Source organism: Hemiscyllium ocellatum, unplaced genomic scaffold (genome assembly GCF_020745735.1).
Source record: "Hemiscyllium ocellatum isolate sHemOce1 unplaced genomic scaffold, sHemOce1.pat.X.cur. scaffold_1867_pat_ctg1, whole genome shotgun sequence".
NCBI lineage: Eukaryota > Metazoa > Chordata > Chondrichthyes > Orectolobiformes > Hemiscylliidae > Hemiscyllium > Hemiscyllium ocellatum.
In genome coordinates, this window is record NW_026867900.1 from 44,979 (window position 1) to 68,399 (window position 23,421).

Sequence of the window (23,421 nt, forward strand, 5' to 3'; positions counted from 1 at the left end):
GAGAGAGCGAGCGAGCGAGAGGATGTTACCCAGGAATGAGGGAGACAGCGAGTGGGGCTGAGGGATTCTCTCCCTCCCGCCGAGTCAAAGGAAGGGCAGCTGGTGCTGGGCATAACCGAGGGAGGGTCTGGGGAGAGGGGGGATTCCGAGCGAGGGGTAGGGGGGGACGGGTGATGGTGAGGGAGTGAGGGGAACGGTGTGAACGGAATCACTCCCCACTCGCTCCCTCCCTCCCTCCCGCGGAGACGGGTACCTACCAGATCCTGGTAGAACATCACCTGGTGCTGGTTACCTGGCAGCGGGTACACCGTGGTGGGGGTGACAGAGCGGAGGTGCCAGAGAGAGAGGGCAGGACCCCCGCCACACACCTCCAGGAGAGAGAGAGAGAGAGACAAGGAGGAGAGGAGTGTCAAAACGTGTAACACAGACAATTCTGAGAGAGCGGGAGCGAGGGAGCGAGAAGCCGGGACACACGGGCGGAGATACGCATGGCCCCCGACGCGCAGGGGGCGGAGATACGCATGGCCCCCGACGCGCAGGGGGCGGAGATACGCATGGCCCCCGACGCGCAGGGGGCGGAGATACGCATCGCCCCCGACGCGCATCGTCCCCGACGCGCAGGGGGCGGAGATACGCATCGCCCCCGACGCGCATCGCCCCCGACGCGCAGGGGGCGGAGATACGCATCGCCCCCGACGCGCAGGGGGCGGAGATACGCATCGCCCCCGACGCGCAGGGGGCGGAGATACGCATCGCCCCCGACGCGCAGGGGGCGGAGATGCGCATCGCCCCCGACGCGCAGGGGGCGGAGATGCGCATCGCCCCCGACGCGCAGGGGGCGGAGATGCGCAGGGGGCGGAGATGCGCATCGCCCGAGATGCGCATCGCCCCCGACGCGCAGGGGGCGGAGATACGCATCGCCCCCGACGCGCAGGGGGCGGAGATACGCATCGCCCCCGACGCGCAGGGGGCGGAGATACGCATCGCCCCCGACGCGCAGGGGGCGGAGATACGCATCGCCCCCGACGCGCAGGGGGCGGAGATACGCATCGCCCCCGACGCGCAGGGGGCGGAGATACGCATCGCCCCCGACGCGCAGGGGGCGGAGATACGCATCGCCCCCGACGTGCATCGCCCCCGACGCGCAGGGGGCGGAGATGCGCATCGCCCCCGACGCGCAGGGGGCGGAGATGCGCATCGCCCCCGACGCGCATCGTCCCCGACGCGCAGGGGCGGAGATACGCATGGCCCCCGACGCACAGGGGGCGGAGATACGCATGGCCCCCGACGCACAGGGATGGAGATACTCATCGTCCCCGACGTGCGGGGCGGGAAGAGATACACTCCCTGCCGACACGCAGGGGGAGCAATGCACTCCCCGCTCCACCCAAGACTCCCCGATGCGCGGGGGAGAGATACACTCCCCACTCCACCTGGGGCACAGGGGGAAGCGACACTCTCAGAGCTCCCCTGCCCCCTCCACTGCCTGTTGGACCCTCTTGCTGGTGCCCCGCCATCCCAGACCCGCCCTGTTCTTCCCTCCCCACCCCGAAACTCACCAGCCAATTGGAATCCGTGCTGAGGCATCCGATCCACTTGCCATGGAGGGGTCTGGTGCATTCCTGAGGAAGGGAAGACAAAAACAGACGGGGGGAGGGGCTGTCAGACCAGAGTGACCGCATCCAGAGCGAGGGGAGGGGAGGGGAGGAACAAGGCTGACCGCACGATACCCGAGACGCCATCAGAGAGACCACTCTCCTACCTCATACTTGTACACCTCAATCACGTCAACCTCAGCTGCTGTGCGGAGATCTGAGGGGGGGGGGGGGGAAAAGAGACGCACAAACAGAAAGGATCATGGGAGGGACAACCACAGGGATTCACTCAGGAGATGTCAACCAACATGCCGCACCTCCCACAGCCAACGCGACAACTCCGCCCCGTTCCCTCCCGCTCTACACCGTCCCCCATGGACCCCAAACCCCTTCCCCATTCCCTCCCGCTCTACACCGTCCCCAATGGGACCCCAAACCCCTTCCCCGTTCCCTCCGCTCTACACCGTCCCCCATGGACCCCAAACCCCTTCCCCGTTCCCTCCGCTCTACACCGTCCCCCATGGACCCCAAACCCCTTCCCCGTTCCCTCCCGCTCTACACCGTCCCCCCTGGACCCCAAACCCCTTCCCCGTTCCCTCCCGCTCTACACCGTCCCCCATGGACCCCAAACCCCTTCCCCGTTCCCTCCCGCTCTACACCGTCCCCCATGGACCCCAAACCCCTTCCCCGTTCCCTCCCGCTCTACACCGTCCCCCATGGACCCCAAACCCCTTCCCCGTTCCCTCCCGCTCTACACCGTCCCCGATGGACCCCAAACCCCTTCCCCGTTCCCTCCCGCTCTACACCGTCCCCGATGGACCCCAAACCCCTTCCCCGTTCCCTCCCGCTCTACACCGTCCCCGATGGACCCCAAACCCCTTCCCCGTTGCCTCCCACCCAAGGTAAGGGTGGACCAGCTCTTACCCCACAGCCGAACCGTGCCATCCTCACTCCCGGAGACACACTCCCTGTGCTGGTCCCTCAGAGCGAGGCAGTGAACGTAGTCCTTATGGCCCCGGAGTGTTTGCTGGTGAAGGGGGGGGGGGGGGGGAGAACGGAAGAGAGGGGATTGAGACAGACCGCAGGCATCAGGTTAGCAACTGTCCCCCTCCCCTTCCCTCAACGCTGACTCTGCCTCTCCCCTCCCTGACTCTAACCCTGAGTACCGCACTACACCAGGCCCTCACGGGCAGCAATGTTAGCACGAGGAGCTCAGCGGAGGCCACTCAGCCCCTCTCTCTCCAGCCTGTTACACAGGTACACGAGGCCACTCAGCCCCTCTCCCTCCTCCGGCCTGTTACACAGGGACAGGAGGCGGCCAATCAGGCAGCTCTCCCCTCCTGTCCCCGCCCTTGTTCTGGGGATTGAAGAGAGTGAGGAAACAGCCCAGTCAATATCCCCACCCACACTGTTCCCCTGACGCTGGGAGGGGGGGGGCAGGGGGGGTTTGAATGGGGGAGGGGGAACGCGGATTGGGGTGAGGGGTCAGCGCGGAGGCAGACTCACCGTGAAGACGCCATTCTCCAGATCCATCACCTGAACAGAGTTATCCCCACAGGCCATCAGCAGAGTATTGTCCTGAAGGAGGGAGGGAGGGAGGGAGTCTGTCAGCAAGCGCGAACCACACCGAGCAACGGCGCGACCACGGGACAGAGAGAGCGAGCACGGGACAGAGAGAGCGAGAGCGCGAACCACACCGAGCGAGGGAGCGAGCACGGGACAGAGAGAGCGAGCACGGGACAGAGAGAGCGAGAGCGCGAACCACACAGAGCGAGGGAGCGAGCACGGGACAGAGAGAGCGCGAACCACACAGAGCGAGGGAGCGAGCACGGCACAGAGAGAGCGAGAGCGCGAAGCACACAGAGCGAGGGAGCGAGCACGGGACAGAGAGAGCGAGAGCGCGAACCACACAGAGCGAGGGAGCGAGCACGGGACAGAGAGAGCGCGAACCACAGAGAGCGAGGGCGCAAGCACGGGACAGAGAGAGCGAGAGCATGAAAACGACAGAGCGGCAGTGCGATAGAGCGCGCGAGAGAGAGAGCGCGAGCACGCAAAAACGACAGAGCGCGAGACAGCGCGAGAGCGACAGCAAGAAAACGACAGAATGAGAGCGCGAGAGAGAAAACAAAAGAGAGAAAAAGACAGAGCAAGAGGGAGAGAGAGAGAGAAAAAAAATGACAGAGCGACAGTGAGAGAGAGAGAGAGAGAGGGAGAGAGAAAGCGACAGAGAGAGAGGGAAGAGAAAAAGAGAGAGAGAGGAGCACGCGGGCGCTGTTTGGGTGATTGTGGGGGGGGGGGGGGGGGAGACAGACACAGAGCGAGACACACACAGACACTCTCTCTCTCTCTCTCTCTTTTACGAACACACACACACTGACATGATCGGGGGGGGGTCTCTCCCACCTTATGGTTCAGGATGAGACTGTTAATTTCGGGAATGTCCAAACGGGTCCTGAGGGAACAAAAGGAGAACAGGAAATCGGGAGGGTCCACACCGACACACCCGAGATGTTCGCTGCTCTAGCGCCGCGGTGTGTCAGTCCAGGCCTGACCAATACTGTGCCCCCAAGATGGTTCCAGACCCCAGAGCGGGAAGGACTGATGGCCCATGGGTTAACCCGGGGTACGTGGGAGGGAATGGGAAGGGGTTTGGGGTCCCATCGGAGACGGTGTAGAGCGGGAGGGAACGGGGAAGGGGTTTGGGGTCCCATCGGGGACGGTGTAGAGCGGGAGGGAACGGGGAAGGGGTTTGGGGTCCATCGGGGACGGTGTAGAGCGGGAGGGAACGGGGAAGGGGTTTGGGGTCCCATTGGGGACGGTGTAGAGCGGGAGGGAACGGGGAAGGGGTTTGGGGTCCATCGGGGACGGTGTAGAGCGGGAGGGAACGGGGAAGGGGTTTGGGGTCCATCGGGGACGGTGTAGAGCGGGAGGGAACGGGGAAGGGGTTTGGATCTTGGAAGAAAATACAACACAAATCAAGCTTATAACTTATTTTTGTTACCCAAATGCAGGTCGACGACTCCAAGCCTCTTTGCATCCCTGAAATACAGAAATAGAAATCCAAATTCTCACTGTGTTAGATACACTGTCCTTTCCCCCCTCTCTCTCTCTGGGACCGGGGTGCGTTAGATACACTGTCCTTTCCCCCCCCTCTCTCTCTGGGACCGGGGTGTGTTAGATACACTGTCCTTTCCCCCCTCTCTCTCTCTGGGACCGGGGTGTGTTAGATACACTGTCCTTTCCCCCCTCTCTCTCTCTGGGACCGGGGTGTGTTAGATACACTGTCCTTTCCCCTCTCTCTCTCTCTCTGGGACCGGGGTGTGTTAGATACACTGTCCTTTCCCCCCTCTCTCTCTCTCTCTCTGGGACCGGGGTGTGTTAGATACACTGTCCTTTCCCCCCCCTCTCTCTCTGGGACCGGGGTGTGTTAGATACACTGTCCTTTCCCCCCTCTCTCTCTCTGGGACCGGGGTGTGTTAGATACACTGTCCTTTCCCCCCCCTCTCTCTCTGGGACCGGGGTGTGTTAGATACACTGTCCTTTCCCCCCTCTCTCTCTCTGGGACTGGGGTGTGTTAGAGACACTGTCCTTTCCCCCCTCTCTCTCTCTGGGACCGGGGTGTGTTAGATACACTGTCCTTTCCCCCCCCTCTCTCTCTGGGACCGGGGTGTGTTAGATACACTGTCCTTTCCCCCCTCTCTCTCTCTGGGACCGGGGTGTGTTAGATACACTGTCCTTTCCCCCCCTCTCTCTCTCTGGGACCGGGGTGTGTTAGATACACTGTCCTTTCCCCCCTCTCTCTCTCTGGGACTGGGGTGTGTTAGAGACACTGTCCTTTCCCCCCTCTCTCTCTCTGGGACCGGGGTGTGTTAGATACACTGTCCTTTCCCCCCCCTCTCTCTCTGGGACGGGGTGTGTTAGATACACTGTCCTTTCCCCCCTCTCTCTCTCTGGGACTGGGGTGTGTTAGAGACACTGTCCTGGAGGATTGAGAGGCCCAGTCACCTTTTTGATGAGTTCATTCCAATTCCATCCTTTAACGTCTCCAGTGCCAGAGCTGATGAGTTGCCGACTGGTGGATACCAGGCTGTAGACAGGACCATCGTGGGCTACAGGGAACATCACAGGGACAGCACCGGGTTAGATACAGGGTAAAGCTCCCCCTGCCCTGTCCCCACCCAGAGTTAAGCTCCCCCTGCCCTGTCCCCACCCAGAGTAAAGCTCCCCCTGCCCTGTCCCCACCCAGAGTAAAGCTCCCCCTGCCCTGTCCCCACCCAGAGTAAAGCTCCCCCTGCCCTGTCCCCACCCAGAGTAAAGCTCCCCCTGCCCTGTCCCCACCCAGAGTAAAGCTCCCCCTGCCCTGTCCCCACCAGAGTAAAGCTCCCCCTGCCCTGTCCCCACCAGAGTAAAGCTCCCTCTGCCCTGTCCCCCCCAGAGTAAAGCTCCCTCTACCCTGCTCCTTACCTTGGAAGGTAAATACCGGTTTCTGGTTTTCCTCAGTGGCGTCCATGCTGAGGGCGGATGCGAGGCTGAAGGGGGAGAGACCGGAGATGGTCATGTGACAGACAGAGGGTGGTCCGCGGGGGCTTACAGTTTAACCAGGGAGGGAGGGAGGGAGAGAGAGAGAGAAAGACAGAGAGAGAGAGAGAGAGAAAGACAGAGAGAGAGAGAATTGCTCTCGGAGGAGAGGTTGAGAACGTGGGTAAGGCCGGGTCTGTTCAGCCTCGGGGAGACCGATCCGACAGAGACGCGTCCGATTCTGAGGGAGGGGTGGGGGGTGACGGCACGAGGTACCTGAAGATGCCGACCTCGCCATAGTTATTTCCAGCTGCCAGGTACCTCCCGCAGGGAGAGAAACTCTGGGAGAAGATGGTCATGTGTAGACACTCCAACTTCCTCTGGGTCTCCACCTGTTGGGAGGGGGAGCAGTTAGCCGAGGGAGAACCCTTTCAATCTCCCAACGTCAGGTCCACGCCTCACAAAATGGCTACACCCATCGCCGACCAGAGAGAATCCAACCATCGCCCCCTTGACGTTCAATGGCGTTACTGTCACTGAATCCCCCCTCCCCCCCACTATCAACAACCTGGGGGTTCCCATTGAGAGAGAATCCAACCATCGCCCCCTTGACGTTCAATGGCGTTACTGTCACTGAATCCCCCCTCCCCCCCACTATCAACAACCTGGGGGTTCCCATTGAGAGAGAATCTAACCATCGCCCCCTTGACGTTCAATGGTGTTACCGTCACTGAATCCCCCCTCCCCCCCACTATCAACATCCTGGGGGTTCCCATTGAGAGAGAATCTAACCATCGCCCCCTTGACGTTCAATGGCGTTACCGTCACTGAATCCCCCCACCCCCCACTATCAACATCCTAGGGGTTCCCATTGAGAGAGAATCTAACCATCGCCCCCTTGATGTTCAATGGTGTTACCGTCACTGAATCCCCCCTCCCCCCCACTATCAACATCCTGGGGGTTCCCATTGAGAGAGAATCTAACCATCGCCCCCTTGACGTTCAATGGCGTTACCGTCACTGAATCCCCCCTCCCCCCACTATCAACATCCTAGGGGTTCCCATTGAGAGAGAATCTAACCATCGCCCCCTTGATGTTCAATGGCGTTACCGTCACTGAATCCCCCCTCCCCCCCCACTATCAACATCCTGGGGGTTCCCATTGAGAGAGAATCTAACCATCGCCCCCCCTTGACGTTCAATGGCGTTACCGTCACTGAACCCCATGGAGGACAGACCCAGAGTACTCAACCGTGCCTCATAGACAAGTTCATTTCTGATGAAGGGCTCATGCCCGAAACATCGATTCTCCTGCTCCTGGTGACTGGCTGTGTTTTTCCAGCACCACACGGATCTCAGCGCCTCACTTGCCCACGTCCTACCTCCGGGATCGTTCTGATAAGCCACTCTCGCTAGTATCCTCACAAACGGATGAAGGGGGACACCACTTGGGCTGGGACAGAGACATCCACGGGGAAACCTTAGAGGCCTCGCATTCACTCCAAACCCATCGGTTTGGAGCCCATTCTCTAACCGCTGAGAAACCGAACGGGAAAGGATCTCGCCCACCTGAACAGACCAGGACATAGAACAGTACAGCCCTCGATGTTGCGCCGACCTGTGAACTCGTCTAAGCCTGACACGATCCCATCATCATCCACGCGCTTATCCAAGGATTGTTTCAATCTCCCTAAAATGGTAGATAGGGCATTCCACGCCCTAACCACTCTCTGAGTAAACAGCCTACCTCTGATATCTGTCTTAAATCTATCACCCCTCAATTTGCAGTTATGTCCCCCTCGTACAAGCTGGCGTCATCATCCTAGGAAAGAGACTTGCACTGTCCACCCTATCAAATCCTCTGATCATCTTGTATGTCTCTATCAGATCCCCTCTTCGCCTCCATCCCTCCAATGAAAACAGACCCAAGTCTCTCAGCTGACCCTCCTCAGACCTTCCCTCCAGACCAGGCAACGTCCCGGTCAATCTCATCTGCACCTTTTCCACATCCTCCCTGTAATGGGGGCACCCAGAACCGTACACAATATTCCAAGTGTGTCCGCACTGGCGTTTTGGATAGTTGCAGCGTGACATTACGGCTCCGGACCTCAATCCCCTCGGCCGATAAAACCTAACACACCGTATGCCTTCTTAACAGCAATAGCAGGAGAAAGTGAGCTCTGCAGAGCAGAGCTGAAAAGGTGTTGCTGGGAAAGCGCAGCAGGTCAGGCAGCATCCAAGGAACAGGAGATTCTCCTGTTCCTTGGATGCTGCCTGACCTGCTGCGCTTTTCCAGCAACACATTTTCAGCTAACAGCACTATCAGCCTGGGTTGCAACCCTCAGGGATCTATGTACATGGACTCCAAGATCCCTCTGCACATCCACAATACCAAGAATCTTTGCATTGACCCAGTACTCTACCTTCCTGTTATTCTTCCCAAAGTGAATCACCTCACATTTAGCTGCATTGAACTCCGTTTGCCACCCCACAGCCCAATAGCTAGAAAGTGGGACAGGAAACCAACGCTTCACCAGAGGCTCACTGATGATGTTACAAAACGTCTGAGCAAACTTAAAAACCTCTTATAGATCTCCTCTGGATCCCCTCCCCAAATCCCTGCTTGGATACGGTGACCAGGCTATTCAAAATGGGGTCTGACCAGAGCCCCCATACAGTCCTCAGCAGGGCTTCCCTGCTTTCGCATTCCAGCCCCCTCTCGCAATGAACGCCAACAACGCGTCTGCCACCCTCCCTGCCAACTGAACCAGAGGAGAATCTTGAACGAGGACCCCCAGGGTCCCCTCAAACTTCCAAAGCCTTTCCCGGTTTCTGATCCAAACTGAGCATCCTCACGTTCTCCCATGCTACGTTCCACCTTTGCCCGCTCTCCCAGCCTGTCCAGGTCCCATCGTTCCACGTGGCTCTCTCAGCTCCACGGGGGACCCTCGCCAACTATAACAGGTGCACCATTAAGAGGGTACTCCACAAGTGCTCTGCCCAGGACTGTCAGAAACTACAGGAGATGGTGCGCACAGTCCAGACCCTTACAGAAGCCAATCTCCCATCCATGGACTTCACTGATGCTTCCTGTTGCTGTGGAAAGGCTACCAACATCATCAAAGACCCCTCCCATCCCAGGAATGCTCTCCTACAATCTCTTCCATCAGGCAGAAGATACAGAAGCTTGAACACACATGCACCACCAGGCTCCATTATCACATTAAATCATCGAGTAAGAAGTGGGGTCTACAGATGCTGGAGATCAGAGCTGAAAACGTGTTGCTGGTTAAAGCACAGCAGGTCAGGCAGCATCCGAGGAACAGGAAATTCGACGTTTCGGGCCAGAGCCCTTCATCAGGCTCTGGCCCGAAACGTCGAATTTCCTGTTCCTTGGATGCTGCCTAACCTGCTGTGCTTTAACCAGCAACACGTTTTCAGCTAACATTAAATCATGCCCAATATTACAGAATTGTGAAACTATATTAGCCCTTTGCTTCTAAACTTACATCAATTATGAATGATTAGGCTGGACCTCTAACCCGATCATAACATTTAAACTCAATATTATAGAATTATGACTTCACGATGACCATCTACATCTATTGGGAGAGTCGACGTTTCGGGCACGAGCGCTTCTTCAGGAATCATGCCCGAAACGTCGACTCTCCTGCTCCTCGGATGCTGCCTGACCTGCTGCGCTTTTCCAGCAACACATTTTTCAGCTCTGATCTCCAGCATCTGCAGTCCTCGCTTTCATCTACATCTGTCGTAACATTAAAGAATGCCAACGTTATAAAATTACAAACCTATGCAGGCTCCGCAACTCCATTACTAGATTAAGACTCTCAAAATTATAGAATTATGACTGTCTGTTGACCCTTTAACTCTGTTATAACAATAATATCATACCAATATTGTAAAACTATGAATATCTGTTGGTTAATTTAAAATATGCTCATTATTAGGTGAAATTATAAAACGTTGACTATTTGCTCCACCAAACTCTATTATAATACATTGAAATATTCCAATATGTTGAAATTATGACATTGAATGGTTCTCCAACTGCATATTATAACATTAGCATCTGCAGTCCTCACTTTCATCTACAACTATCGTAACATTAAAGAATGCCAACGTTATAAAATTACAAACCTATGCTGGCTCCGCAACTCTATTACTAGATTAAGACTCTCAAAATTATAGAATTATGACTGTCTGTTGACCCTTTAACTCTATTATAACAATAATATCATACCAATATTGCAAAACTATGAATATTTGCTGGTTAATTTAAAATATGCTCATTATTAGGTGAAATTATAAAATGTTGACTATTTGCTCTGCCAAACTCTATTATAACACATTAAAATACTCCAATATGTTGAAATTGTGACATTGGAGGGCTCTCCAACTGCATATTATAACATTAATAAACATTCACTATCTCCCTATCCAATTTGGACCAATCAGTCATTCACTCTTTACCATGGGCGCCGCCATCTTGGTTGCACATGCGCCCTTCCACCGATGACCACCCTGACCTTTGACCCACGCCTTGAGCTATTTCGTTTTTCTATCTATAAAAAAATAGATTTAAACAGGAGGATAAGCTGCTCCAAAGGAGTGCGAACGATGAAGATCGTTTTGAGTTAGAAAACAAAACGGGAATTGAGATAGGTTTTGTTGGCCGGGTGGGCGGGGCAACCGCGCGATGGGTTCTGGGAACCCCCCGAGCAACGGCCGCTGTTAAAACAAATAAAAATCGCCAATTATATTCAATCGCCCTTTTCCCTCTTTTTAAAAGAGCAGGGAAAGCCAGAGCGCGGCCCCGAATTAATTTTTGAGGCTTTGCTCCCCCTAGGGCGACCGTTGCGACCTCTGGTTGACCCCGTCGCGGGGCTGAGGGGGGCGGGACGGTTCCTGTCGCGCCCGGGGCATGCCGGGCGTTGTAGTCCGCGGCGGGCCGGAAGTCCCGCCGGGCCCCACGTTGAGGAGCGGGGGCGGGAGACTACAAGCGCCATGGCGGCCGCGGGGGGGGGAAGAAGGCGAAGAAGACGGCCGCCATCTTGGTGCTGCCTCCCGTCGCTCGGACGGGGTTTGGCGGCTTCTCCTGGCGCTCGGGGAGGCGGGAGTTTGCGGCAGACGATCGAGTGGGGGGGCGGGGGAGGTTTACGTCGATCGACGGGAGGCCTGAAGCTTGAAGGTGCAATGTTTTGTGAGGGGGTGGGGGTTGGTGAGGGTGGGGGGTGTGGGGGCTGTTGGAAAACCCTCCCCATGGTCGGCATTGCATTGAGCCCAATGTTGGGGGTCAAACGGTGGGCCGTCAGGAGGTGGGTAGGGTCCCCCAAGGTGACCCGCGTCGAGCGGGACGTCGGTGGGGGTCCGGCTGGGAATCGTCGGGCAATAGCGATCATAACCTTTTTCTCTCTCTCTCGTCCACCGACCGCATCCCCCTCCCCCCCCCCAAGTTGAAGCCTTTCGGACCCCATATCGCAGAGTAAATCGGGGCGGGGGTAGGCGAGGTGGGAAATCTGACGTTGGCGGGGGGGCGGGGGGCTGGACGGGAATGGTCAGGCAATAGCGATCATAACTTATTTTTCTCTCTTCCTTCGACCGCATCCCCTCCCAAGTTGAAGCCTTTCGGACCCCATATCGCAGAGTAAATCGGGGCGGGGGTAGGCGAGGTGGGAAAGCTGACGTCGGTGGGGGTCCGGCCGGGAATGGTCGGGCAATAGCGATCATAACTTTTTTTTCTCTCTTCCATCGACCGCACCCCCCTCCCGGCCCAAGTTGAAGCCTTTCGGACCCCATTTTGCAGAGTAAATCGGGGCAGGGGGTAGGCGAGGTGGGAAAGCTGACGTTGGCGGGGGTCCGGCCGGGAATGGTCAGGCAATAGCGATCATAACTCCCCCACCAACTTGAAGCCTTTCAGAGCTCATTCATTGGGGTACACGGAGGAAATCTCTGGGGGTGGGGGAAGAGACGAGGCAGGAAGTCAGACATTGGCGCACAGCCGGCTCGGGGCACGGTGGGATTTGTCGGGCAATAGCAATCATAATGTTTTTCTCTTCCACCCTCGCCCCAAAGTTGAGGCGAGGCAGACCCCATTCGTCGGGGTTTGCACAGTAAATGAGGTGGGGAGGGGGGTGGAGAAACGAGGGCAGGAAGGTGGAGGGCGGCGTGTGCACCCGGCTAGGAATAGCGATCATTATGCTTTTTTTTCTCGGCCCACCCCCTCGCCAAGTTGAAACCTTTTGGGCCCCATTCGCCAGAGTTGGCAGAGCCAACGGAGGAGGGGCGTAAGGCGACGCAGGAAGGTGGTGCGCCCGGCTGACTACACAGGCCAGGCAATATTTGTTGGCCAATAGCGATCATAACTCTTTTTTTTTCCTCCACCTTCCCCTGCCAAGTTGGAGCTGGGCGGCCCCCAATTTGTTGGAGTTCACTGAGCACACGGGGAGGGGACGAGACAGGGAGGCGGCGAATGCGGAGCCTTCCCGCCGCAGCGCTCCGGGGACCCGGTCTCGAGTCCCGCCGGTGGCGGGGATTCAGACTCACTCGGGTGGACCGCTTCGGACGGAGATGAGGAGACAGCGTGACGGCGGGGCAGAGCAGGCTTGAGGGGCCGAACGGCCTCCTCCCGCTCCTGCTCTCCACTGTTAATCGCGTCCGAAATGAAAAGGTCCAATGCAGACTGTCGGAAAAGCCCATCTGGTTCACCGATGTCCTTCAGGGAGGGAATCCGGCTGTACTTACCTGGTCTGACTGAGTAAACCCAGAGCAATATGGGCGACAGCATATTGCAACGAAGAATGCGATAGGAGCTATCGTTAATATCGTGGGCAGCACAGTGGTTAGCACAGCGCCAGAGACCGGGGTTCAATTCCCACCTCAGGCGACTGCCGGTGTGGAGTTTGCACGTTCTCCCTGTGTCCGCGTGGGTTCCCTCCCACAGTCCCAAAAAAAAGTGCAGGTTAGGTGAATTGCCTGTCGTGTTAGGTTAGGGGTAAATGTAGGGGAATGGGTCTGGGTCGGTGTGGACTTGTTGGGCCGAAAGGCCTGTTTCCACGCTGTAAAGTAAGTCCGCAGGAGACACCAAGATTAGGGGGAAGGTGGTCACCTCAGAGCACCAAGGGACCTTTGACCAGACGGGCTGAGGATTGGCAGATGGAGTTTAATTTAGACAGATGTGAGGTGCGGCACTTTGGAACGGCAAATCAGGGCAGGGCTTGTACGTTTCCTGGGGAATGTTGCCAGAGAGACCTCGGCGTGCAGGTTCATGAGCTCCTTGAAAGCAGAGTCGCAGGGAGACAGGGTGGTGAGGAAGGTGTTTGATACGCGCTTCCCTTTATTGATCACTGCAGCGAGTGTAGGAGTTGGGAGGTCATTTTTTGGAATCCTGCATTCAGTTCTGCTCTCCCTGCTATAGGAAGGATGTTGTGAAAGGGCTCAGAAAAGATTGACAAGGATGTTGGAGGGTCTGAGCTACAGGGAGAGGCTGAACAGGCTGGGGCTGTTTTCCCTGGAGCGTCAGAGGCTGAGGGGAGACCTTAGAGAGGTTTATAACATCATGAGGGGTGTAGATAGAGTAAGGGAGTCCAAAACTAGATGGCTTCGGTTTAAGATAAGGGGGGAAAGATTTAAAAGGGGGAATTGACAAGGGGCATAGGTTTAGGGTGAGAGGGGAAAGATATAAAAGGGATCTAAGGGGCAACTTTTCCCCCAGAGGGTGGTGCGTGTGTGGAACGAGCTGCCAGAGGAAGTGGAGGAGGCTGGGACAATGACAGCATCGAAAAGGCATCCGGAACAGAAGCAAATGGGAAAAGTTTAGAACGATACGGACCAAATGCTGGCAAATGGGACGAGATTAATTTGGAATCTGGTTGTCCGTTTTAGGAACCACAGAATCCCTCCAGTGTGGGAACAGGCCCTTCGGGCCCAACAAGTCCATACTGACACTCAGAGTAAGACCCATTCTCCACTACTATCCTATATTTACCCCCCCTGAATGACACACCCTATCCTGAACACTACGGGCAATTTCCCACGGCCAACCCACCCGAACCTGCCCAGCTTTTGGACTGTGGGAGGAAACCCACGCAGACACGGGGAGAACGTGCAAACTCCACACCGACAGACAGTCCACCCAAGGCCGGGATTGAAGCCGGGTCTCTGGCGCTCGTGAGGCAGCAGTGCTGCCCACTGAGCCACCGTGCCTGCCCTTACTGTGCTGTTCAACTCCACCTTCTGATAGCGAGGAGGCAAGTGGGGTTCGAAAGGGGCTTGATAAGGGTCTGCTGTGGCGTCAAGGTGGCATCTCGGGCCAGAAGGTACAATCTTAGGATTCAGGGGCTCCACCTCAAGATCGAGGTGGCGAGGAGGAATTTCTTCCCTCTTTGAAACCCCTCGCTGCAGGGTCGGGAGGGAGAGGGGAGGCAAGAGTCCTCACGTGTACGAGGCTGAGATCCCTAGCTTGTCGAGGCCAGGAGGACCGTCAGGTCGACTGCAAGTGGTGCAGCAGGTTCGACGGGCCGAACGGCTTCCTCCCGCGCGTGTGCGCGCCTCTGAACGGAGTTCGAGTTTCGCTTCGTTCGGGGTGGGGGGGTGGGAGAACGGGACGGATGATGATGGATGAAGTTGGAGAAGGGTGGGGAAGTGAGGGGTCACGAGGCGGATCGGGCCCACGGGACTGACCAGCTCCTCTCCCTCTCTTGTTTCCGCCAGGTCAGCCGGGTGACGGAAGGAAGGGCCCATGGCGTCGTCGGTCTGGAAGGGGCTGGTGGGCGTCGGGCTGTTTGCCCTGGCACACGCCGCTTTCTCTGCGGCACAGCGTGAGTGTTCTGGGAGTTTCCGGCCCCTCCCCGGCACTGCTGTCAGCCCGAGGGTCACGCCGCGCTCAAAGATCTGGGATTCCTTTTATTTCCGGGGAGGGTGGGAGGGAAGGGAGTGAAAAAGTCAGGAGGTTTCTGTCAAGACGAGACAGTCAGTCCACGATCGAGGGGGCTCCGTATCCAAGCAGAGATGGACCGACCGGGCATGGAGTGGCCATCCAGAGGAGACTCACTCAGGTCGATCCCGGGGACAGGGGCTGGGGGGAGCTGTCTTCTTTGTGGAAGGAGAGGTCAGGTACCTTGGGGGCCTGTGTGCGTTCGGAACGATGAGAGGTGACCTGACTGAGGATTCGTGGGGGTTGGTGGCTCATCCCTCCCCTCCGCCCCCGAGTGGGAGAGTCGAGGATCAAAGAGGCGTTGCCTCCGAATTAGGGGCAGGAGACGGAAAGGAGGGGGCATTTCTTATCCCCGGGGGGAGCGAATCTGTGGAACCCTTTCCCACAGCGGCCTGCTGGTGTTGGGTCACTTCAGATATTCAAGGCTGAGAGACCGAGAGCTGCGTTAAGTGCATTAGTCAGTTGGGGAATGGGTCCGCGTTGGGCCGAATGGTCTCGTTTCCACACTTTAGAGATGATGTGAAAGATTCCGCCTCATTCTTCAAAGTTCCCCAGTGTGCCTCTCTTCCGAAACCAATCCTCGATACTTCGGAATCAACCCAGTGAGTCTCCTCTGCTCCCCCCTTCCAGTGCCTTTCTCAAGTAAGGAGAACAAACCTGTACTCCAAGTGTCGCGTCACCAGCACTTTGTACACCTCCTTTTGTAAAGCATTGAGGGACCGGGACAGAAAGGGATTGACAAAAGCTTGTCGGCGTCTCTCTCGCCCTCTCGCGCTCCCTGTCTCTGACTTTCCGCAGCTCCGGCCCCCCCCTCCCCCTGCTCACCCGTGTTCTGTCTCTCCCACAGATCGATCATACATGAGGCTGACAGAAAAAGAGAATGAAACACTCCCGGCAGATGTGAGTAGCAGCTGTAACCCAGCCCTCGCGCCCTGCCTGGTTCTGGTTTCTAAAAGCAGGCATGGCAGCAGGCAACACTTGCATTGGTGGCCACAACACCCACGAAGAAAGGGGCCTGTTCTGTGCTTCTGATCATGGTGGTGAAGGGGTTAACTGTGGTTCAGGGACACACGCCTCTTGACTCTCCTGTTAGAGGGTCACTTGCATGGATACACCTGCGCTGTGGGAGGGTCAGCGCCGAGGGAGCCCCGCACTGTGGGAGGGTCAGCGCCGAGGGAGCCCCGCACTGTGGGAGGGTCAGCGCCGAGGGAGCCCCGCACTGTGGGAGGGTCAGCGCCGAGGGAGCCCCGTGCTGTGGGAGGGTCGGCGCCGAGGGAGCCCCGCACTGTGGGAGGGTCGGCGCCAAGGGAGCCCCGCACTGTGGGAGGGTCAGCGCCGAGGGAGCCCCGCACTGTGGGAGGGTCAGCGCCGAGGGAGCCCCGCACTGTGGGAGGGTCAGCGCCGAGGGAGCCCCGTGCTGTGGGAGGGTCAGCGCCGAGGGAGCCCCGCGCTGTGGGAGGGTCAGCGCCGAGGGCGTGCAGTGAACTGCGTTGTGTGGGATGAGGTACTTGCTGAACTGTCCGATGCTGTGAGGGGGTACTAATGTTAATCCCACCCCCCCCACTTCAATTCACAGATCGTTCTCCAAACCCTTGTGGCGTTTTTACTGACCTGTTATGGTATTGTCCACGTGGCGGGAGAGTTCAAGGACATGGATGCGACCTCAGAACTTAAAAACAAGTAGGTGTTCATCACCCTTCAAACTGGGGGCAAGGGACAGTGTAGAGTGAGCTGCTTCATCCTGTATCTAACCCCGTGCTGTCCCTGTCCCTGTCCCTGGGAGTATTTGAGGGGGAGAAAGTGAGGATGGCAGATGCTGGAGATCAGAGCTGAAAATGTGTTGCTGGAAAAGCGCAGCAGGTCAGACAGCATCCAAGGAGCAGGAGAATCGATGTTTCAGGCATGAGCCCTTCCTCAGGAATGAGGAGGGCTCATACCTAAAACGTCAATTCTCCTGCTCCTTGGATGCTGTCTGACCTGCTGCGCTTTTCCAGCAACACATTTTCAGCTCAGAATTTGATGGGGGACAGTGTAGAAGGAGCTTTACTCTGTATCTAACCCTGTGCTATCCCTGTCCCTGGGATGGGGGGACAGTGTAGAGGGAGCTTTACTCTGTATCTAACCCCGTGCTGTCCCTGTCCCTGGGAGTGTTTGATTGGGGACAGTGTAGAAGGAGCTTTACTCTGTATCTAACCCTGTGCTGTCCCTGTCCCTGTGATGGGGGGACAGTGTAGAGGGAGCTTTACCCTGTATCTAACCCCGTGCTGTCCCTGTCCCTGGGATGGGGGGGACAGTGTAGAGGGAGCTTTACCCTGTATCTAACCCTGTGCTGTCCCTGTCCCTGGGATGGGGGGACAGTGTAGAGGGAGCTTTACCCTGTATCTAACCCCGTGCTGTCCCTGTCCCTGGGATGGGGGGACAGTGTAGAGGGAGCTTTACCCTGTATCTAACCCCGTGCTGTCCCTGTCCCTGGGATGGGGGGACAGTGTAGAGGGAGCTTTACCCTGTATCTAACCCCGTGCTGTCCCTGTCTCTGGGATGGGGGGACAGTGTAGAGGGAGCTTTACCCTGTATCTAACCCCGTGCTGTCCCTGTCTCTGGGATGGGGGGACAGTGTAGAGGGAGCTTTACCCTGTATCTAACCCCGTGCTGTCCCTGTCCCTGGGATGGGGGGACAGTGTAGTGGGAGCTTTACCCTGTATCTAACCCGTGCTGTCCCTGTCCCTGGGATGGGGGGGGGACAGTGTAGAGGGAGCTTTACTTTGTATCTGACCCTGTGCTGTCCCTGGGATGGGGGGGGACAGTGTAGAGGGAGCTTTACCCTGTATCTAACCCCGTGCTATCCCTGTGCTGTTTGATGTTGGGGTGGGGGGTCTGGGAATGGAACCGATGCTAATTGTGTTTTCTCTCTTTCCTGACCCTCCCCACTCCCCCGTGTGTGTGTGAACCCCTCTGCCCCTGTGTCTGCACCTTCCTGTCTCTCACTCTCTGTCATTCCCCCCCCCCACACTCCATTCCCAAACCCTTTACTGTAACTGCCTCTGTCTTTCACTCTGTTTGTCTCCCCCTCACTCATGCCCCTGTCTCTTTTCTCTTTCTCTCTCTCTCTGTCTCCTCTTTCTTTCTCTCTCTCTCTGTCTGTCTCTCTCTCTCTGTCTCTCTCTCTCTGTCTGTCTGTCTGTCTCTCTCTCTCTCTCTCTCTCCATCCCTTCCACTTACTGCTTCATTCCCTTTCTCTCTCTCTCCTCTCTTCTCCCCCCACTTCCATTCTTTTCCCGTCCCTCACCCTCTCTCTCCCCTCCCTCGTCCCTGCCTTCCCTCCCTCTGCCTCTCGGTCTCCCTTGTTCCTCCCGTCTCTGCACTCTCGGCCCTCCCTCCCCCTCCCCCCTCCCCCAGAACCTTTGAGACCCTGAGGAACCACCCGTCCTTCTACCTGTTTAACCACCGCGGCCGGGTGCTGTTCCGGCCCCTGGACACCGAGACCAAGCCCCCAGCTCCGGCTGTGCCCTCCGCCCTCAAACTGCGCCAGCCTAAACCCGGCTGGCGTTAGCCGGCGTCCGCCCGCTCGCTGCTGCCATGTGTCTGTGTCTGTCTGTCTGTGTGTGTGTGTGTGTGTGTGTGTGTGTGTGTGTGTGAGAGAGAGAGAGAGGGTTAGAGAGACCTCCCCAGATACAGGAGTGTGTGTGTCTCTGTCTGTCTCTGTATGTGTCTGTGTCTGTGTGTGTGTGTGGTGGGGTGGGGTGGGGGTGAATTCTGTCCCTCCTTGCCGTCGGAGATGGGGTTGGGGGTGGAGGGGATGGGGTAGCAGGGACCGGGGCCTCGTACTAATCTAGCTGCGCCCCAACCTTTCCCACGCGAGGTGGTGGGGACCGAGACCAGACGGACTGAACGCAATAAACGGTCTCCTGCTTCTCAGAGGGTCTGCGTCTCCTCCTTTCGCTTTCCACACCCACCAACCCCCCCCCCCCAACCTCGGCACAATCGTTTCATCCGTCCCACCCCCCCACCCCCCCCGGGTGAAACAACAGGGTGGGGGGGGCAGCGAGTTGGCGCAGATTAGCACCAGCGCCCTGGATCAGAGTGCTCCGGGCCGGGGAGCGCAGTTTGCAAGGGGAACGTTCAAGAGAGCAGAGGTGGGGGGGGTCAGGTTTCCAGGCGAGGTGACTCCGGTGACGCCGGGTTTCCTCGACGCGGGTTTTTGTTTTTGCCAGGCGTGCGGAGTTGGGCCGCGGGTGGTTCCCACTGACTGACGGTGCCACCCTCGAATGGCCTACCCAGTCGGCTCCCAGCCAGAAAACAGAGGGCGGGTATAAATGGACCGTTCTCGCGATGGCACGCTTGTGAACGATGCAGGGCTGAGAACGCACGCTGAGATTGAAGACCTCGAGGGGGGGGAATCTTTGGACAGCTCGTGACCAAGAACATCACCTGGCAGACGGAGAGGTTCGTCCACCTCGGTCCGAGACAGTAAGAAGTCGGAGAGGGACCCTCGTTGCTGAATCGCGCCCGGGTAACACGCAGCGAGCGAGGAGGAAGGCCGATAAAACGTTGAGGACAGGGGCCCAGAAGTCTCTCTTGGCTCAGTCGGACCTCTCTCTCTCTCTCGGAGCAGCGCGTGCAGTTGCCATCTCCTTACCTCGGGAGAGTTCGTCGTCCCGGAGGGAGCGTCGTCGTTCAAAGCTCTTGCGACCGCAGAGTCAGCCTGGGGTTGGGAGGGCCGTCCCCTGGAGAAAGCAGGGCCTGCGTTGGCGAGAGCTCTCAACAGTGATTTTTCTTTGTAAAAAAACAAAAATCGTGCAAAATATTTCAGTCGACGCCCCAGAAGAGTCTGGAACCAAGAGGCAGGATTTGAAAAGGAGGATGTCATTTAGGTACGAGATGAGCTGGAGTTATTTTTTTCGTGGGACTTTGGAACTCTTCACCAATGAGGGACGCTCAGTTTCCGAGTACGTCTCAGGTGGAGACATAGATCATTACAGCGCGGTACAGGTGCGGGTGAAGGGTGGAAGGTATATGGGGGGGGGGGGATGTCAGGGGTAGGTTCTTTACCCAGAGACTGGTGGGGGGGCGTGGAATGCGCTGCCTGTGGCAGGGGCAGAGGCAGAATCATTGGTGACCTTGAAACGGCAATTGGATAGGTGCTTAAGCTCGGACAAATGTTCGGCACAACATGGTGGGCCGAAGGGCCTGTTCCGTGCCGTATTGTTCTATGTTCTTCCGACCCGAGGGACCAATCTGAAGCCCCTCCATCCCACACTGTTCTATTCTCGTCCACGTGTTTATCTAACAACCATTTAAATGCCCTTTACGTTGGCGAGTCTACTACCGTTGCACTCCCTCTGCCATCTGTCCTATATCTATCACCCCTCAATTTAAAGCTATGTCCCCTGGTGCTGGCCATCACCAGCTGAGGACAAAGGCTCTCCCTGTCCACCCTATCGAACCCTCTGATTATATACGTCTCAATTAAGCCACCTCTCAACCTTCTGCTCTCGAATGAAAACAGCCTCAAGTCCCTCAGCTTTTCCTCGTATGACCTTCCTCCCATACCAGGGAGCATCCTAGTAAATCTCCTCTGTGCCCTTTCCCAAAGCTTCCACATTCTATAATGTGACCAGAACTGTACGCAATACTCCCAAGTGCGGCCGCACCAGAGTTTTGTACAGCTGCAGCATGACCTCATAGCTCTGAAACCCAATCCCTCTCCCAGGAAAAGCTAACCCACCGTATGCCTTCTTAACAACGCTATCAACGTGGGAGGCAGGGATCTATGTACATGGACTCCCAGATCTCTCTGCTCATCCACGCTACCAAGAATCCGACCATTCGCCCAAGCACCCTGCACTCCTGTTACTCCAGAGTGAACCACCTCTCCGATTTCTGCATTAAACTCCAGTTGCCAGCTCTCAACCCAGCTCCGCAGCTAATCTAGGCCCCCCACCCCGTAACTTCCTTCAGCGCTGTCCACAATCCCACCGACCTTGGTGTCATCCGCAAACTCTTGCCCACCTCTGTTTGACACTTATCGAGTGGATTTGCAAGAGCCTGTCTAAGCCACGGTCAGCACGGCGACAAAGGTTATCTGAGATTTCAGGTCCACTCCAATCCTCTGAAGGGTATCCCACCCAGACCCTTAACCTTAACTTTCACCCCCTGACTAACGTACCTAACCTCCACCCCCCTGAACACGACGGGCAATTTAAGTACGGTCAGCCCACCCTAACCTGCACCCTTTCTGGACCGTGGGAGGAAATCGGGGAGAACGTGCAAACTCAACGCAGACAGTCGCCCGCGGCTGGAATCGAACCCGGGAACCCTGGCGCACCGTGAGGCGGCAGTGCTAACCACTGTGCCAATGCGTTGGGTGGCAGGTGGAGTTTAATTTGGATAAATGCGAGATGGTAAAACAAATAAGAGCAGGACTTAGACATTTAAATCTAAGGCCTCAGGTGGCATTGTAGAGCAGAGGGACCTAGGGGTTCGGGTCCGTAATTCTTTTGACGTTTGTGTCACTGGGTGGTTAGTCCAGTGTTAGCCTTCATCACTCCGTCCTTTGGAGTTGAGACGTCGTGTTGAGGTTGTACAGGACTTGTGGGCACTTCTGGTGTACTGTGTCCAGTTCTGGTCACCCTGTTGTAGGAAGATTATTATTAAAGCTGGAAGAGACTGACCAGGAGGTTGCTGGGTGTGGAAGATCTGCTTAGAAGGAGAGACTGGGAATGTTTTGACTGGGGTGCAGGAGGTTGAGGGGGTAACCTTACTGAGCTTTATAAAATCATGAGGGTTATAGATGAGGTTAATGACGAGTGTCTTTTTCCTAGGGTGAGGAACTTTTAAGACTGGGGGCACATTTTTAAGGTGAGAGTTTTAAGAAGACATTGAGGGGCAACTTTTTTTTGACATAGTGTGTGTGTAATGAATTTCCTGAGGAAATGGTGGATGGTTACAACGTTTAAAACATATTTGAATAAGTACATGATTAGGAAAAGTTTAGACGGATATGGTCCAGGAGCAAGCAGGCAGGACTCGTTCACTTTGGGATTATGTTTGGACCAAAGGGTCTGTTTCCATGCTGTGAGAATCTTATGTTCTGGGGACCCGCTCTGCATCCCACCACAGCAGATAAATTTCAATTCAATAAAAGCCTGAAATTAAAAGTGGTAGTTTGATTTGTTATTGTCACGTACTGAGATACAGACTCAGCTAAGGATGACTCCTTGCAAGTGGAGTCACAGGTAGATAGGATAGTGAAGAAAGTGTAAGGTACGCTGTCCTTTATTGGTCAGAGTATTGAGTACAGGGGTTGGGAGGGTCATGTTGTGGCTGTACAGGACATTGGTTAGGCCACTGTTGGAATATTGCCCGCAATTCTGGTCTCCTTCCTATCGGAAAGATGTTGTGAAACGTGAAAGGGTTCAGAAAAGATTGACAAAGATGTTGCCAGGTTTGGAGGATTTGAGCTATAGGGAGAGGTTTAATGTGTTGGGGCTGTTTTCCCTGGAGCGTCGGAGGCTGAGGGATGACCTTATAGAGGTTTATAACATCATGAGGGGCATGGATAGGATAAACAGACAATGCCTTTTCCCTGGGGTGGGGGAGTCCAGAACTAGAGGGCATAGGTTGAAGGTGAGATGGGGGGACCCAAGGGGCAATTTTTTCACCCAGAGGGTGGTATGTGTATGGAATGTGCTGCCAGAGGAAGTGGTAGAGGTTGGAATGATGGAAACATTGAAAAGGCATTTGGATGGGTATATGAATAGGAAGGGTTTGGAGGGATATGGGCCGGGTGCTGGCAGGTGGGACTAGATTGGGTTGGGATATCTGGACGGGGTTGGACCAAAGGGTCTGTTTCCGTGCTGTACATCTCGATGACTTTGGTACGACCACCGTGGGAGGGCTGTTTTGAGGATGTTGGCTGCTTTCCTGAGGAGCAGCAAGTCTCGATGGAGGGGAGACTGGTTTGCAGGATGGACTGGGCAACTCTCCACAATCTCTTCCAGCCTTCGCTGCAGGAAGTGGGATCCTCACCCGGTCTGGACTACGTGTGATTCCAGACGAACGGCAATGTGTGAGGGGGGAACTCCATAGGAGGAACATTCGAGGACTCTAGGCCTGTACTGGATTAAGTTTAGAAGGAGGAGGGAACGAGATTGAAATTGATGTAAAACTGGGTGTTAGGTAGCTGTCTCCGTTGGTAGGAGAGACTAGGAGTAAGAGTAAAGCAAAAACCTTACAGGACAGGGACAAAGAGAAACTCCTTCAGCCAGAGAGCAGTGAATCTCTGGAATTCATTGCCACAGAAGGCTGTGGAGGCCAGGTCATTGAGTATATCATAGACGGAGACAGCTAGGTTCT

General features: G+C 56.4%; 2 protein-coding genes across 3 annotated transcripts in view; one reads left to right on the top strand and one right to left on the bottom strand.

Annotated features, from left to right (window-relative positions):
• The window catches only part of thoc6 (THO complex 6), a 12,456-nt gene extending 1,816 nt beyond the window's left edge, over positions 1 to 10,640 (bottom strand). The window contains exons 1-11 of the mRNA XM_060822698.1: positions 10,605 to 10,640; positions 6,390 to 6,505; positions 6,060 to 6,124; positions 5,601 to 5,704; positions 4,597 to 4,634; positions 3,999 to 4,047; positions 3,102 to 3,173; positions 2,520 to 2,622; positions 1,763 to 1,812; positions 1,560 to 1,622; positions 258 to 368 (exon numbers count right to left, since the gene is read on the bottom strand). Of these exons, the coding sequence (XP_060678681.1) occupies positions 258 to 368; positions 1,560 to 1,622; positions 1,763 to 1,812; positions 2,520 to 2,622; positions 3,102 to 3,173; positions 3,999 to 4,047; positions 4,597 to 4,634; positions 5,601 to 5,704; positions 6,060 to 6,124; positions 6,390 to 6,505; positions 10,605 to 10,619 (786 nt within the window). The 5' untranslated portion in view covers positions 10,620 to 10,640. The remainder of the gene's footprint in view (positions 1 to 257; positions 369 to 1,559; positions 1,623 to 1,762; positions 1,813 to 2,519; positions 2,623 to 3,101; positions 3,174 to 3,998; positions 4,048 to 4,596; positions 4,635 to 5,600; positions 5,705 to 6,059; positions 6,125 to 6,389; positions 6,506 to 10,604) is intronic.
• A 551-nt stretch (positions 10,641 to 11,191) lies between these two features.
• On the top strand, positions 11,192 to 18,978 carry mmgt1 (membrane magnesium transporter 1). Of its 2 annotated transcripts, none has more exons than XM_060822686.1 (5): positions 11,192 to 11,322; positions 14,844 to 14,950; positions 15,914 to 15,966; positions 16,643 to 16,746; positions 18,463 to 18,978. In XM_060822686.1, the coding sequence occupies exons 2-5, from the start codon at positions 14,872 to 14,874 to the stop codon at positions 18,614 to 18,616; spliced, it is 390 nt and encodes a 129-aa protein (XP_060678669.1). In that variant the 5' UTR covers positions 11,192 to 11,322; positions 14,844 to 14,871; the 3' UTR covers positions 18,617 to 18,978. The 2 variants fall into 2 exon arrangements, with proteins under 2 accessions (XP_060678669.1, XP_060678670.1); XM_060822687.1 differs by lacking the exon at positions 11,192 to 11,322 and adding an exon at positions 14,063 to 14,083.
• The last annotated feature ends 4,443 nt before the right edge of the window (positions 18,979 to 23,421 follow it).